At 42.0% G+C, this 17,550-nt stretch overlaps 1 protein-coding gene across 4 annotated transcripts in view; it reads left to right on the forward strand.

Annotated features, from left to right (window-relative positions):
- The window catches only part of ATXN10 (ataxin 10), a 177,765-nt gene that overhangs the window by 56,035 nt on the left and 104,180 nt on the right, over window positions 1-17,550 (forward strand). For all 4 annotated transcript variants that reach the window (XR_008445974.1, XR_008445973.1, XR_008445975.1 and 1 more), the window contains exons 4-5: window positions 8,617-8,713; window positions 11,255-11,419. Coding sequence is in view for 1 of the 4 variants with exons in the window: in XM_054038347.1 (XP_053894322.1) it covers window positions 8,617-8,713; window positions 11,255-11,419 (262 nt within the window). In the remaining 3 variants the exon portion in view is untranslated. The remainder of the gene's footprint in view (window positions 1-8,616; window positions 8,714-11,254; window positions 11,420-17,550) is intronic.

Below are 17,550 nucleotides of genomic sequence, written 5' to 3' on the forward strand. Positions count from 1 at the left end.
ATAAAAATACAGTGGAGTCCAGTGGAACAAATGTATTGAATGCCATGCAATGATATCGGTGGACTGCTGCTTCTGATCCTGGAGAACCAGCACTGTGTGGCGGGACCACATCGTTTTGGAAATCTGGAACGATAGCCAGCAGCTGCAGAACTTCCAAATGAGGAACCACATCTTCAAGGAGTTGTGCGAGCAGCTTGCACCAACCCTTGAGCTTCAGAGCATTTGTTTTTGGAAACACATACCTGTGCAGATGTGGGTGGCTATTGCTCTTTGGAAGTTGGCCATACCTGACAACTATCAGTCAGATGAAAACTAGTTCAGGGTTGGGAAGTCAACTGTTGCGGTGATGGTTATACAGGTTTGCCATGCTATCAATACTCTTACCTGCCCACAGGTGGTTGCCATATCCAAAGTCCCTGAAATTATAGTGGGATTTCAGAAAATGAGTTTTCTGAACTATGCTGGGGCCGTTGACAGAACCCATATTCCAGATTTTTTTTTTCCACCGAAAGGGGCCAGTGAATTCATGGTTACTAGTCACTCATTTTTCAAGGCTTAGTGTGGACCACAGGGATTGGTTCATGAACACCAACACTGCACACACGGGAAGGGTCCTAATGCCAGGTTGCTCAGGAGGTCAGGATTGTACCACATCATGGAGGAAGGGACTTTCCCCTGCAAAACAATGTAGGTCTGCATGGTGTTTCTGTCCCCACATTTATTTTGTGGGACCCCACATAGCCACATTAGGAGTGGGTCATGAAGCCCATACCCTGACATTGCCACCTCACCTATAGCTGCAGAATGCTGGTGGAGTGCGTCTTTGGGCATCTGAAAGCTTGTTGGCAATGCCTACGGTCTGTTTGGATGCCAGTGTAGCCGATGTGATTTGCATTATGGTGGCGTGCCGTGCCTTGTACAACATTTCTGAGGCTAAAAGGGAATACTTCTAGAGCAAGTGGGCACAGGACAGATCTGGTTTTCAAAGTCGATAAAGCCAGCCAGATCCCACGCTGCTCCTGGTTCTCGATGGGCCAGGTAAACTCGTGATGCCATTTGCTTGCACATTGTGGATCAGTGTGGAGCCAGAAGGTGACTTGGGACTGTTCCGAAGGACGGTATTGTGACACTGTGTGGTGCTGCTGGAAAAGCTCAGTAGAGCATTGCCATGTACTTGTGTTGTAACATCTTTCTGTGGGTCTCGATCTAGCAGCTGATGCTAATGTATTAACTGACTATTGGGTGAGGGCTTTCAAGGTTAACACCTTTGGTCATGGTTTTGTGCTGCGGAGAGTGTATATGCAATGTAATGCCATCATTGAGAATTGTGTTGGTTATATGTTAATAACTCTGTTTTAGCGTGCTTTATGGCGAACAGTTAAGCATTGTTAATGTCCATTAATTTAAAAATGGTTCTGTAACGTTTTGGGAGGGATTTTGCACATTTCTTCTTCCCCGTGTTTTCTGACACTGTTGCTCACAGCATTTGTCAGGAGCTATGCATGAATTACTCCCAAGGTTGCAAATGGTGACTGTTTGGTGTGGGTGGAGGAGTTGTAAAAGCAGATATCTTCGGTGTTAATTTACTTCTGTTTCTTTTGTCTGTATTGTCAGTTAAGTCGTTAACAAAGCCATAAAGATGCTTCAGCTAAGATCTCTTCTGATTTTCATTCTGGTGCTTTGGACAGCAACAGGTATTTTACAGTTCAGTTCATTGTCATGAACCCTGTCTTTGTGTGTGGTGTTCTTGTTTTTTGTTTTTACAGAAGGAAATTTATGGTTGGGGGTGGGTAGGATTGAATTCATTGCATTTCTGTAGCACCACACATTTACAGAAATCAGTCCTGCTGCCCCATCCCCAGTGTATGGGAATTATCATGTTACTCATGCTTGGAAAGCAAGGTGCACATCCAAGTGAAGTGAACAGTAACTTTTTATTTACAGACATGTATCAAACATAGAGTTTGTGACGGTTTGTGATGGGAACAAATGATCAAAACACCTGATCAAATTCCTTGAGAAGTGGGCAAACATTACTGTCTGTCCGGTGGCACCGTTCAAGACTAACAGATTTATTTGGGCATAGGGTTTCGTGAGTAAAACCCCCACACTTCTTCAGATGCATGGAGTGAAAATTACAGATACTGGCACATGAAGACAAGGGAGTTACCTTACAAGTGGAGAACCAGTGTTGACAAGGCCAATTCAGTTAAGGTGGATGTGGTCCATTCCCAATAATTGATGAAGAGGTGTCTATACCAAGAGAGGTAAAATTGCTTTTGTAGTGAGCCAGCCACTCTCAGTCCTTATTTAAGCCCAAATTAATGGTGTTAAGTTTGCAAATGAATTATAGCTCTGCAGTTTCTCTTTGAAGTCTGTTTTTTAATTTTTTTGTTGAAGGATGGCTACTTCTAAATCTGTTATTGACTGTCCAGGGAGATTGAAGAGTTCTCCTTCTGGGTTTTGTATATTACCATTACTGATGTCTGATTTATGTCCATTTATTTTATGTAGAGACTGTCTGGTTTGGCCAATGTACATGGCAGAGGGGCATTGCTGGCACATGATGGCATATATCATATTAATAGATGTGCAGGTGAACGAGCCCCTGATGGTGTGGCTGATGTGTTTGGGCCCTCTGATGGTGTCGCTAGAGTAGATATGGGGACAGAGTAGGCAATGGGGATTGTTACAGGGATTGGTTCCTGGATTAGTGTTTCTGTGGTGTGGTGGTGTGTTGCTGGTGAATATTTGCTTCTGGTTGCAGGGCTATTTGTAAGCGAGGACTGGCCTGCCTCCCAAGGTCTGTGAGAGTGATGGATAATTTTCCAGGATAGTTTCTAGATCGTTGATGATGTGCTGGAGAGGTTTTAGCTGGGGGCTATACGTGATGGCCAGAGGTGTTCTGTTATTTTCCTTGTTGGCCCTGTCCTGTAGTAGGCGACTTTTGGGTACCCATCTCGCTCTGTCAAACTGTTTCCTCACTTCCCCAGGTGGGTATTGTAGTTTTAAGAATGCTTGATAAAGATCTTATAGGTTTTTCCCTCTGTCTGAGGGATTGGAGCAAATGCTGTTGTATCTTAGGGCTTGGCTGTAGACAATGGATCATGTGATGTGTCCTGGATGGAAGCTGGAGGCATGTAGGTAAGTATAGTGGTCAGTAGGTTTCCCGTATAGGGTGGTGTTTATGTGACCATCACTTACTTGCATTGTAGTGTCCAGGAAGTGGATCTCTTGTGTGGACTGGTCCAGGCTGCGGTTGATGGTGGGGTGGAAATTGTTGAAATCCAGGTGGAATTCTCCAAGGGCCTCCTTCCTGTAGGTCCATATGATGAAGATGTCATCAATGTGTAACACAAGTAGAGGAGGGGCGCTAGGGGACGAGAGCTGAGGAAGCGTTGTTCTAAGTCAGCCATGAAAACGTTGGCATACTGTGGGGCCATGCGGGTACCCCTAGCAGTGCTGCTGACGTGAAGGTTTAAATAACAGATTTAAAAGTAGCCATCCTTCAACTAAAAAACAGACTTCAAAGAGAAACTGCAGAGCTACAATTCATGTGCAAACTTAACACCATTAATTTGGGCTTGAATAGGGACTGAGAGTGGCTGGCTCACTACAAAAGCAATTTTCCCTCTCTTGGTATAGACACCTCCTCATCAGCTATTGGGAGTGGACCACATCCACCCTGACTGAATTGGCCTTGTCAACACTGGTTCTCCACTTGTAAGGTAACTCCCTTGACTTTGTGTGCCAGTATATTTATGCTTGTATCTGTAAATTTCACTCCATGCATCTGAAGAAGTGGGTTTTAACCACAAAAGCTTATGCCCAAATAAATCTGTCTTTAAGTGTCACCGGACTCCTCGTTTTTGTGGATACAGACTAACATGGCTACCCCCTGATACATTACTGTCTGTGGAGATGTACCCTTGCCCTTAACCACCCTATTGATGTGACAAGGGGGAATGGCTGCATAATATTGTGCGGGGAGACAAACTGGGATGGAGCCTTTGTGGAGTTTGGGGACCAAATACAGGCTGGGTTATAGAAACTGACTTGGGCTCATCATTCCCCTCCTGCATGCTATGGAGGGTTCCACATGATGGGGATTTCAGGTGCTGGTGGAGGAGGGTGTGCTGCCTGTCCATGATGCTGCTCCTCAGCAAGGGTAGTGGGGGGATTCAGTGCCTCACCAGGAGCCTGGATCCCAGGAGGAGGAAGAGGAAGAGAAAAAGGTGTTGCCTGTCCCTGGAGAGGAGCAGCAGCCACAGTGGTGGTCAGGACCCAAAAGTGTTCTCCCACCAGTTGTACCAGTGATTGCATTAGTGCATGGTCCCATTCCCTCTTGATGTACTCCCTCTCCATGAAACAGTTCATCATTGCCTGCTCCTGCCTTAGAGCACAATCCTCCCTTGCCTGAAGGGAACCCAAGCTGCGCCTGACTCCTTGGCTATGTCCACATTACAACTTACGGCGCTATAACTTGCGTCACTCAGGGATGTGAATAAGTCACCCTCCCCAACTGATTTGAGTTACGCAGACCTAAGCACCTGTGTAGACAGCGCTAAGTCGGCAGGAGAGCTTCTTTCACTGACTTAGTTACCGCCTGTCATAATTATAAAGGGAAGGGTAGCAACCCTCCTGTGTACAATACTATAAAATCCCTCCTGGCCAGAGACTCCAAAATCCTTTTACCTGTAAAGGGTTAAGAAGCTCAGATAACCTGGCTGACACCTGACCCAAAGGACCAATAAGGGGACAAGATACTTTCAAATGTTGGTGGGGGGGGAAGGCTTTTGTTTGTGCTCTGTTTTTGGGGGTTGTTCGCTTTTGGGACTAAGAGGGACCAGACATCAATCCATGCTCTCCAAATCTTTCTGAACAAGTCTTTCATAGTTCAAACTTGTAAGTAACAGCCAGGCAAGGCGTGTTAGGTTTATCTTTGTTTTCTCAACTTGTAAATGTAGCTTTTGCTAGAGTGTTTATCTCTATTTGCTGTAACTTTGAACTTAAGGCTAGAGGGGGTTCCTCTGGGCTCTTTGAATCTGATTACCCTGTAAAGTTATTTTCCATCCTGATTTTACAGAGATGATTTTTACCTTTTCTTTAACTAAAAGCCTTCTTGTAAGAACCTGATTGATTTTTCCTTGTTTTAAGATCCAAGGGGTTGGATCTGGACTCACCAGGAACTGGTGGGGGAAAGGAGGGGGGATGGTTAAATTCTCCTTGTGTTAAGATCCAAGGGTTTGGATCGGTGTTCACCAGGAAATTGGTGGAGGAGTCTCGCAAGGCTACCCAGGGAAGGGAGTTAGCACTTGGGAGTGGTGGCAGCAAAAATCTAAATCTAAGCTTGTAGTTAAGCTTAGAAGTTTTCATGCAGGTCCCCACATCTGTACCCTAAAGTTCAGAGTGGGGAAGGTACCTTGACACCGCCGCTCGGGGGGGGCTGGTGTAATTAAGTCGATGGGAGAGCTCTCTCTCATTGGCTTAGAGCATCCGCACTAGCAGTGCTGCGGCTGCATTGGTACAGCTGTGCTGCTGTAAGCTCTATAGTGTAGCCATAGCCCTTCTGTCAATGGCAACGAGCCAGTCCTCCAGAGCCCTGGCCTTGACAGAAAGTCTGGCCCCTGTGTCCAGCAAAGAGCATTGAAAGGGCCAGGTAAACCGAATCAGACCTCAACTATATTTTCCTCCCTGAATTTTTTGAATCATCACCGCAAGCCAATTGCCTCTCCACTGCCAAAAGGCACGGCACTGTGTTTGAGCAACTGCTGAAGTGCATGATTCACCCACCCCTGCAGAAATTGGGAGAAGCAGAGTGGCTTGGGGTGAGAAGAGGCTACTCACCAGAGACTGGGATTGGTAATAAATATCTGAAATGGTCACAGGCAGAATGTACCACTATAATATCCAAATGGTTCCCTTTCCCTTCCCAGACTTAGGTAGGCCTGTAGGCAAGCAACCCAGCAAACCCGTCTGCCTTCCACAAGGCTACCATTCTATGGGGAGAGAGACTGGTGGGGAGGGAGAGAGGTGGTGTTGGGTCTTTGCACGGGTATCAGAAAATTGTTCTTTCCTCACTTGGGCCCTTTCAGAACCTGCCTCTTCCCTCCCTTTCCCCCTGGTTTGCGCAGCTCAGAGACTGTTGTTGTACTGGCTGAGAAATGCACAGACACGGGCACAGTGACTGCTCATTAGTTGGGACTATAACAGACTGCTAAATGCTTTATAGTGATTCATAGGATTTAAATGAAGTCATTGATTTACATCTGTATCTTGTTTGGGGATCATGTTGGAATAGAGTGGAGAAGAGGGAATAGTTGTTTTGGGGTGGGAGTTTCAGGCATACATTACCGGAGCAAGAGGTGATTTTTAAGGGGGACATGGCGTGTATTGTAATTTACCAGCCTTGGGTTCCGGTTCCTGCAGCAGCTTAGGGTCCTCCTCAGGCTACTTGGGGATTTTCCTCAATTGGATCCATTAGATACAGGTGCAGAATCACATGCTTATCTTCCTCAGAGTCTCCTGGGGCTTAGGCCCCTGCTGCTTCCTTGCCATGAGGCTGGCAGGGTTGAGGAGGGGTTATGAGTCCCTTCAGGCTCTGTACTCGCAGCCCTGGAGAGCACCCGGTTCAGCTCATCGTAGAAGGGGCATGTGCTAGGTCTCCTCCTGGAGTGATTGTTTGGAGTCCTTTACCATCCATTACAAGAGTCTGAGGTGCCTCATGGATGGAGTCTGGTGAATGCCTGCCTCCTCCAGCCTCTGAAATGTCCTGATACAGCTGTATGTTCCTGCCGACCCATGCAAAGCTGTGGAGAATGGTTTACTCTGCTCACACATTGATCACCACCTGGGTGTGCTCCGGAGAGCAGGCGGCAGCTCTTGGAATATGCTCCATGATTGACACTGCTGATCAACAGAGTTCACAGGAGAACTGATCTGAAGTGTTCAGTGCTATTGGCAATGGTGGAGGGACCTTTATATCTTTTGGGTAAGGGTCAAACAGCAAAGGGAACAGTGCATTGTGGGAGTGGCTCTAGAGGACTGTCAGTACTCGTGACCTGGTACACGCCTCTTGTTCCCATCCACGTTGCACTGTAGAACAGCTTGGGACCCATACCGGAGCAGAGGTGTGCACATACCCACATCCCTCGTGTGCAAGTGTGCGCACTCCTTCAGGAACATGCTTCAGATGTGGACAATGAGGCATAACCCATGGGTAACCATGTACAGTTGTAAGTGCAGACGTAGCCCAGAAGTGAAACCTTAAGGTGTTGAGTATCTTATAGTAGGTTGCCAAATTACCTACAAATAAAGTGGGTAACGAGTGAATCAGATTGTTTGCAGGGGTTGCTTGTTGAGAGTCTACCTGCTGCAATATATTTTTCATAAGCTAAAATGATATTTTCTCCATCTTGTTACCTTGTTTCATGATACAACATAAAGGTAGTTACTCTTAGACTTGCTGTGCAGCAGTACAGTTTTTCTAGTTACTATGAACAAAATATAATTTTTCCTTCTGAATAACAGTGAACTGAACTTGCCATTCATATTCCTGAATGTTTTTGGGAAATGCCCTGTATTTTGCCAGCTCTTCTCGAGAGGGTAGGGATGTAACTGGTAGAAGGAATGGAAAGAACTTGAAAATAAATACTGGTATTTTGCTACTGTATGTTTATTGTGGTCATCAGTATTCTGTGCTACCTGTAGTTTTGTCCACTGCTTACGGACAGACTAGTTCTGTAGTCACGTACATGGCTGACGTACATACTTTCAGCCCCTTTGGAGCCTTGTTCACATGTCCATAACTTTGTAGGCAGGTGGTAAAGCTTTCCAACCTGCCATTCAAAATCTGCTTGGGTGTACAGAGGTGTTGGCCGCTTTGCTATTTTATTTGAGGGTAGGAAGGGCTCCATTCCATCTGAGGCAATATAATTAGCCCTACTGCCACCACCATTTACTGTCTCTTGTTTATGGCACCACACATAGTGAAATGAGCTGGTGTATTTTCCCATGACTGAAGAAATTTGGAGAGGGACAAGAACTGTATTTCTGAAGCTGCCAGCAGCTTCAGAATTAGTTTCATGGCCAGTTCAGGGAATGTGCATGGACTTCTCTGCTGCTAGCCAGCAGAGCTGTCATCCCAGTAATCAAATACTGAAAAAAGCCACCACAAATATGGAAAAGACAAAATGGCTATTGCAATGTGGCAACTGCTGCTCCTTCCTACAGCAAACTTACTGTCCTTGTACTTCCATTGGTCAGTCTTCCCAACCCCTTCCTCTGCAGTGGCTATCGTTCATATTCAATAAAATTGTGAGCCAGTGTCATCTCCCCCCTCCCCTCCCCAAAAAAGATTTGTTTTATCTGTCATTTTGGGGTGTATCATGTGCTTTATGGAATTTTTGAGTACAAAATTAATTCACTGTATAAGAAAAGCAAATGTGGGGAAAATATATATAGTATTATAAATATGTTTTAGAGCTACATAAATGTTGTCAATTTTCTGAAATGGATGGCTTTCCATAGTATAGATATGTATTGATATTTGCACAGAGTTTATTAATCTTTGATATCTCGCTGAATTTCCTGTTAACATGTGTTCTTTTTCCTCAGCTTTACGTTGTAGCCTCCAGTTTCTTGGAAACCTTGCAGCAGGGAATGGAGATTCCCAGAATAGCATTTGGAAGTGCGCTTTCCCAGATCTTTTCTTGTAAGCATTTACATGGGTTTTTCTAATGTAATCCCTATGGTTCTATTTAGATCTTTTGTACATGATATTTGCTACTCTACTAGCGCCATAATGCTTTGAAAAATAACTGTCGAGAATAGACTCATTGAGACCATATCCTGTGGATGCATTTGTGTTACTCAACCTCAGGAGTCAGGACCTGAAAAACCTTCTTGTTCTAAACTGACAATAGACTGGTTTCTTTGGGAAGAGATTGCAAGATCTGTATAAATGATCTGCGTCAATCGCTGAGGTCTTGTTCAGAGGCCTTTACAGAGTGGAATGCTGTGATGATTTCTGAGAACCTAACTCTGCCCAACTTCAAGTTGCTGCCACTTAAACATGATAGTTATTGGTGCGAGGAGGGGATGGAGAAAGGTGAGTGAAAGTAAAATAAAAAAAGCCTCTGAATGTTGTTGACATACATAGGAAGTATTGCACACTTACATATCTATAGAGTGGATTTGGCCAAAATTCCTGGATCAAGCTTACAACGACATACAGCTTTTCAATGACTTTTTTTATTTACAGTATTTTATTAGATCTGGCCTGAAATATCTTGTGGGATTGGTTTGCTTTTAATAAAAGTGAACATCAGCTATACAGTGTTTTATAGTTTTGATTTTAAGGCATGCTTATCTTGATTGACAGTAGTTCCATCCTGAAATCTCCATGGACCTAGATTGGGGTGGGCAAACTTTTTGGCCCGAGAGCTCTCAGAATTGGGCTAGGGGTGCAGGAGGGGGTGCAAGCTCTGGGGTGGGGCTGGGGATGAGAGGTTTGGGGTGCAGGAGGTTGCTCCAGGCTGGGATTGAGGGGTTTGGAGAGTGGAAGGGGGATCAGGGCTGGGGCAGGGGGTTGGGGCGTGGGGAGAGGCTCAGGGGTGCAGGGTCTGAGTGGTGCTTACCTCAAGCAGCTCCTGGGAGCAGTGGCATGTCCCTTCTCCGGCTCCTATGTGGAGGTATGGCCAGGTGGCTCTAAACGCTGCCCCATCTGCAGGCACTGCCCCTGCAGCTCCCATTGGAGTGTGTAGGAGCTGGAGCGGGGCCATGCTGCAGCTTCCCTTACCTGTGTGGTATGGTCCTGGGTCCTGGCTGGAGCGCCGGAGTGGGACCGAGCCGCGTGGTGCGGCTCGCAGGTCAGCTTAAAACAGCTCGCGGGCCGTAGTTTGCCCACCCCTGACCTAGATACTGATTTTTGACTGAGTTATGGCAGGTCTACACTAGAAGCGCTACATTGGTGCAGCTGCGCTGCTGATGCCAATCTGATGAAGATGCTGTATGGCGACAGTAGAGAGCTCTCCTGTCAGCATAATTACTCCACTTCTGTGAGAGGTGGAAGCTATGTTGGTGGGAGAGTTGGTGGACAGCGCCTAGGTTGCTGCAATGTGTGTCGCTCTGACTGGTCTCTCAGAAAGGTATTCTGAGATATCTTCAGCAAACCGGGAAGTGCGGGGGAGACTACACAGGATGGATTTGGAGAGAAAGTAGAGGGAGAAATAAAAAGTTAGCTTATTTAGGAACATAGGAATTGCCATATTGTTTCAGACCTGAGGTTCATCTAGTCCAGTGTCCTGTCTTTGACAGAATCTCTACCAGGTGCTTCAGAGGAAGGTGTAAAAACCTCACGGTAGGCAGATGTGGGATAATCTGCCCTCAACATTAGGTCTCATCCTTGTCTGTAATAGTTAAGTCCTGAAGCATGAGGTTTCAGCCTTGTCAGCCCTAAGGCTTCAAAAATCATAAGTCAAGCCTCAAAAAAATCATGTTTGGCTTAAAAATCATGAAACTACACGTTGGGTTCTTTTTCTTGTTCGAGCTTTCACGGTGTGCTTCGGCCAGGTTTCAAACTTTTTTCTCAACAATTTTGAGGGCTAGAAATTTTTTTTTTTTTTTTAAATGAAAACTGATTCTCATGTAATTACTTGATACAGAACCTACAATTTTAAGAAAAACACTAATTATTAAGAGTCACAATAATATCCTGGAAATTGGCAACAAATGTCCCTGTGTTGAATACTTTATATCCTGCCTCATAGAACTTTCTGCAGATAACTATAGTGGAATCTCAGAGTTACAAACCTCGAGTCCCGAGGTGTTAATAACTGAGGTTCTACTGGTATGTTCTTTTTTGTCAAGTCCAGGCATCCCTGACTTCCATTGAAGTTCGTGGGAATCAAGTGCACTTAGCACTTTGTTGGTTTGGGGTCTAACATGCAGGATAGGTATTACTTAAGCTGAGGAAATATTTTATATTGTTTCTTCCATATTAAAAAGTCTTTATCTTTTGATGGTGAAAGGAATTCTTTTTCAAAAAAACTTTACTTAACTCCATTTTAATTTTAGCTTTGCAATTTTCCTATAAGTCTGATCTCTAAGATTACTTGGAAATGGTTATATGTTTCATAGGTGCCATTTATTTCATCACCTCTTACGCAGTTCATGAAGTTCTTTATGTTTCCTTTCTTCTTAAATACCACTGCTGCATTATTCCAGCTTGATCCTTAACAATTTTTTTTTTTAGGAATTGCCTCAATCACCATGATGAGAAAATTATTACCTATTGCTGTATGGTACTGTTCACCTGCCTGAATTCAGAGAAAGTGAGAGAACTACTGAAGCATAAGAACTTGAATGTAGCTCTTGCTGTTGTAAAAGTCTATAAAAAGCAACTGGAGTCTGAATGGTCGTATGTATCTCTTTTTGATTTATTTAAATAGCATGGATAACTACTAAGATGCAAGTCTGGTTCACATATATCAAAACTGAAGACATAGGAAGTAATTGAACTCAGAAGTCTAGGTTGATTAGGATTCTATCATTTAGGGTAAGCAACCATTTTTGTCAGATTTGTACTGATTCTACATTTTGGTTTTAAACTTACAATATGTGCATACCAAATTTGTGTGGAACAGAGATAAATTTGAGTCTAAAATGAGCAGCATACATCTAGTGAGTGAGTTACGGGTCATATAATAAAAACATTACGTTTGCATGCTTGTTTGTTCCATCTCTCTTTGAATATCTGTTTGTAAAAACATGTATTAAAACATATTGGGTTTTGAAGTGGAAACTAAGTCAGGAAATAATCTTTCACAGATTTTAGTACTTGGGGTATGACAGTAAGATTAAGCAGCAATGAAACATTACATACATTAGTTTTCTTGCATGTCTTAAAAGTTCTAATGCAACATGCAACAATTAAACAAAAGTAGGACACAGATGGTATGCTTGTGAATTTTCGATGTTTCATTTTATTACCGGGTAGTTTAAAGAATATAATCAGTGATTTTACAATGTTCAACTTTATATATTTTTGCTAATAAGTTACTATAAACTGTGTTTTCAATTATGCATTTGTGACGTGTTCTCTCTTGCTCCAGCCTTTCCATCAGGATGCAAATAATCTAGTGCCAAGGGGTAAGCCTCTCCAGCACACCCCCTTGTGGCCCTGCTGCATCCCCTTCGGGTTCTTTTCAATCAATGACAAGACTTAGGTTTGCTTAAGACTATGCAACCACTTTGTGGGATCCCGTTTATTAAGTTTTCTACAAATGTTGGCTGTCTTTGTGAGTTGCCCCAAATCACCCTACTTTGGGTCCCTGTAAGAGTCCTAGTCAGTTCTTTGTCCTGGTTGAGGGGAGACCTCAGAGCCCCTTCCCTGGAGCTAGGGTTGTGCTTCAAACAGCCTGTCTCCCCAGCTCTTCTCCTGGAACATAGTATAAAACAATGAAAGAGTCACACTCTCTCTCCTTAGGGCAGGAGCCCCAGCCCCACTCCATGGGGGTGGGTTATAATTTAGCCAGCTGTAGGGCCACTAGCTAGTTCCTTCCTCAGCAGATCACTTTTCCCTCAATTAATCCTCAGGCTGGGAGGATCCAGGAAACAGCCTTCTTCTGCTACAGTCTTCTCCCTGCTAACTCAGGGCCCTGCCGGAGCCGCCTTACTCCCTAAATTGTGCAGACATTTGCCCTGCTGTGAGGGAGGAGGCAGCATTTATGCTGATCCTCTTCTCCCAGCTCATTCCCCATTGGTTTGTGGGGAGAGGGGAGCCTTGCCCTGTCCTCTCTGCAAGGCACCTAGCCCCCAGGCTCTTAAAGATAAAGTGACACAATTTCCTCCCAGGAACTTCATTTCCAGGACTGATGCTTCTCTCTCCACATGCTGACCACTGAGAACTACTTCCTTTAAGGGCCAGATCATCCTGTCACCTCCACTGTTGTTTAAATATGGGGGCGTTTTGAGAAAAAATACTCAATAGTGAAAACATCTTTTTGCAGATTTTGTAGTTCATTATTTTCAAGGTTTATGTCTAAAGTCAAAATTTAACTTCTATGTTTGATATAAATGTTGTAATTTGGAAGAGATAGTAAGGTCTTACTGGATATTTGGAAAATCCCCCAAAAGGACTTAGAATGACTAAAGGAAAAGCAAATGTCATTTAATAGATTGGTTTTGTTCCAATTTTATTTAAAACATTGTTTGTGGGTAGGCTCTTTTTCATAACCAGGTCAATTTACTTAGGGCAGAAACAGTTTCCAAACAGCAATCTTAAAGTTTGAGGGTCAGGCAACCAGATTTCTATTTGAGTCTTTTTATTGGGAAAGTAATTATAGAATACATAAAGCGGCAAAATAAACAACTGGACTATCTGTTTGGTCACTGTAGGCTCATTCTGTTGACTTCTGCTTCATTAATGAAGACCTTTAAGTGATGTGACTGTGGGAATCCAAAATTGCTGTGGAAGAAAAGCAGAATAAACAGTCTTTTGTCAGAATAACCTTCAAATGAGTAGGGAGCAAAATATTGTACAAGGTCATCAGATGAGGATAGAAGGGGAAATAATAGGCAGAAGTGGTTAATCCAATGTCCATAATAAGGCACTTGCAGAGTGTTTGCTTCCCCCCACCCCTTTCAGAATATAGAAGGTGTCACGTTCAGTAAATCACATCTCCTTGGTCACATGCATGCAAACTCAGGCTTTCCAAATGTCTACATGAGTGTCCTATCTTTAAATACACTTGGCTGCACTTAATCATTCCCAACTATCTGTTATGATGGCATTTTGCTCATTTACAAATTGTTCCGATATTATTATTGGGAATTTAGGAGCCAAGCAACAATGTTAGATTTCTGTTACTATTGTTTCCACTGTGACAACTTGGTCACACCCATCAATATTTACATATCAGTAAAATTCAGTGGGAAGAAAGTAGGGTGGTTTTCAAGAAAATCAAACACTGAAAAGCAAATATATTTAATTTCATTTCAATGGTTATGATGCTGCTGTTATGCACCAGATTCAAGTGTGTCACTGTCGCTGTTCTGGCAGACACATATTCACTTCTGTTGGTAGCACATAGGCTAACGTCTGCATATTGTCATAGAGAGTAGTCATGATTGTGTTATACCCAAGAGCAGCTTCACAAATACAGTGTAGAAAGGCTTTTACTTCTTGACAAGGATTTGGGATCGAAAACTCCTCAAAAGAGTAATTGAATTTTCTTTGTAGCCGTAGCTGAGCAGGACTGATTTCTGATTCATTAAGTACAGTCTTGAATAACTTAACTCCTCACATGGAGGGAACTCAAAAGAATGTTAGATGACTTGCAATTACCAGCTGCCTTTAAGGGGACTATTGTTGTTGAAACATAGCCTCTTCAAAGCTGGCTGGCCTTTTACAAGTTGGCCAGCATTCTGTTTAAAATGTTCGAAGTTGGGGAATCTGGAAAGCAACCTTGGATAAGCCCCCAGTTTTTCAAATCTCCATCTATCCAAAATGACAGGTTTCAGAGTAGCAGCCGTGTTAGTCTGTATCCGCAAAAAGAACAACAGGAGTACTTGTGGCACCTTAGAGACTAACAAATTTATTAGAGCATAAGCTTTCGTGGACTACAGCCCACTTCTTCGGATGCATAATGCGAAACATTTTTCACATGTAAGGACTAAGCCACTTTCCCCATATAGTAAATAAATATGCATCCGAAGAAGTGGGCTGTAGTCCACGAAAGCTTATACTCTAATAAATTTGTTAGTCTCTAAGGTGCCACAAGTACTCCTGTTCTTCTTTTTGCATCTATCCAAAAGGTTCTGAAACTATGCAGCTCAAGAATTATTTATAGTCTAAAATTAGAGCATTAATCTGTTAGCACTGGTTCAAAAAAACCCAAAACCAAACCAAAACCCTCCACACACACACTTTTGTCAGAAAGTAGCATTTCATTGAAATCTTAAATTTTCTGTGGGAAGATACAGACAGATGTAGTCCAGTTAGGGAACTGGGACCAGGGGAGAGAACAGAGGAATGAGGGAGCCAGAATTACAAGTCCTATGACACTACAGTCCTTCAGGAAGATGCAGAAATTAATACCTGAAACATTTCAACATTTCTGAATCAAACTTTTTTCTAGAACATTTTGTTCCACAAATAGTTTTGATATTTTGACTTTTCAAACACTATTTGGGATGAATGAAATGTCAAAATATTGCAGTTTCCCATGGGATGGAAATTCTGTTTTTTCAATCAGCTCTACTGTTTTCATGGTAGAAATGTGATCTTACTTATTAATACCGAAGGTCAAGAAAATAGTTGGGATAAATTGTGTCTCAACTAGGGCTGTCAATTAATCGCAGTTAGCTCAAGTGATTAATGCAAAATAAATTAACTAGATTAAAAAATTAGTTGCGATTAATTGCAGTTTTAATAAAACTGTTAAATGATAGAAAACCCATTTTAATTTATTATAAATATTTTTGGATGATTTTCTACATTTTCAAATATACTGATTTCAATTACAACAGAATACAAAGTGCACAGTGATCATTTTATATTATTATTTTGATTATAAATATTTGAACTGTAAAAAAGATGAGTATGAGGTGAATTGAAAAATACAAGTGCTATAGAGCAATCGCTTTATCGTGAAAGTGCAATTTACAAATGTAGATTCTTTTTTACATAACTGCACCCAAAAACAAAGCAATGTAAAACTTTAGAGCCTACACACACACACACTTCCCTCCTAACACCAAACATATTTAAATAAATGGTATTCTGTTATTGTTTAACAGCATGATTAATCGCGACTATTTTTTTAATCTTGTGATTAATGGCAATTGCTCTTTTTAATCGTTTGACAGCCCTAATCTCAACATAGGGATAGTTGAAAGTGTTTTTTTGGGGAACCAAAAGGTAAACATGTTTCTTGAAGGGGAAAACTATAAAAGCAGTACCCTATTACTTGGTGATTGTATTGAATATAATAAAAACAGGAACAAAAATTAATCAAGCATTTTTAATAAAAAAATGTAAAACTACAAGCTAAATAGAAATGTCAAGAGACTTGCTTGTGAGTTCAGTTCATATCATTGTAATACCTACTCAGTGCCACAATGGACCTTTCAGTTTGTATTTTTCTGTTCTTAATGTACTATAAGCATGTTGGCCTATGAGAACTGTGCCAGAGCTATTGAAAGCTTATCATTTATATTTTTGTTTTTAAAAGGCCACATAAAATGCCCAGAATCTGATATTATTAACTCACATGGAAAAAATAGTGAGAATATACTACCTCTAAGAGTAGTACTTGGTCAATACTAAATATTGCAGAAGAAAAACAAATATGTTGAACTTTTAGCAAGCTGGCAGGTATTTCCATGCAGATTTTTGTATATTTACCGACTAAGGTTCAAAAGTTAAAAATCAAAACAAAAATCCCTTTCTGCAGCCAAGTGCCTTTTTGCCACTATTGATTATGAAGTAATTTGCGGTGGGTGGAAGCAGGCATTTTGATGCTGTCTTTTCAATTTCTTTGCAGCTCTCCATTCAAGTTTATATGGAATGGACAAAAACATAATTTTGAACTCCAGTTGAATTTTTGGTTAACTAGGTTGCTTCAGTGTCAAACTTCAGGGTATATTTTTCCTTGCATATACAAGGAATGCCTAATATTTTGTTATAGTAATATAACATAATAGCTGTACTTTGAATTGTTTGTTTCTTGGTTTGTCCTTGTGGCTCACTGTGAATGAGGATTATAGGGTAAATAGAAATTGTTTGTTTGTTTCTTTCTTTTGAGTGACCTGATTCAGAGCTTATTTTGTTAGAACATCAAAGTATATTTCTGATTAAAAAGTAGCTAGCCGCAAGCTAAATTTAATCATTTGTTCAGTGTTGGTCCTGATGTGCAGTCTATGCTGTCACTTAACATAGCTTTGGAATAGTTTAAGCTTTCATAACATATTTTACATTGATGATAAACCACTCTTTCTCCCATAAGTCTTCTGTATCTGAAACATTCTTGTTGGTATGACTGTTTCTCAGGCCTGGTCTACACTACGACTTTAATTCGGATTTATCAGATACTAAGTGAGCTGCAGTTTTCTGCAATTCAATGTGTGAAAGACAGATGCTGTCTTTATTGGCTCCGGGATACGTTGACAATAACTTAAGATGATGGTGTATTGCGGTTGTAGCCTCGGTCTCAGTTTTATTATTACATTTAATTTTTTGATCCAGGCTCATGTTTGATTCATTACCAAGAAACATTTTTCACATCTAAGGACTAAGCCACTTTCCCCATATAGTAAATAAATACGCAGTAGATGCAGCCAGGTAGGAGTGCAAAGATTTTTGTCTCTGTTTTCATTAACTCAAAACTGAGTTGTTGTAATGCTTCTTTGGCAGGAACATTGAAAAAATATTTTGTCAGCAATTCATTCAAAATGTGGGGCTGTACTTGGACTCTCACTAGCACATACCACTAAGATTGCTTCAACGAATTTACATAGCCGCGGTATTGGCGGTAGAGCCAGTGCTTT

This window comes from Malaclemys terrapin, chromosome 1 (genome assembly GCF_027887155.1).
Source record: "Malaclemys terrapin pileata isolate rMalTer1 chromosome 1, rMalTer1.hap1, whole genome shotgun sequence".
Taxonomy (NCBI): Eukaryota; Metazoa; Chordata; order Testudines; family Emydidae; genus Malaclemys; species Malaclemys terrapin.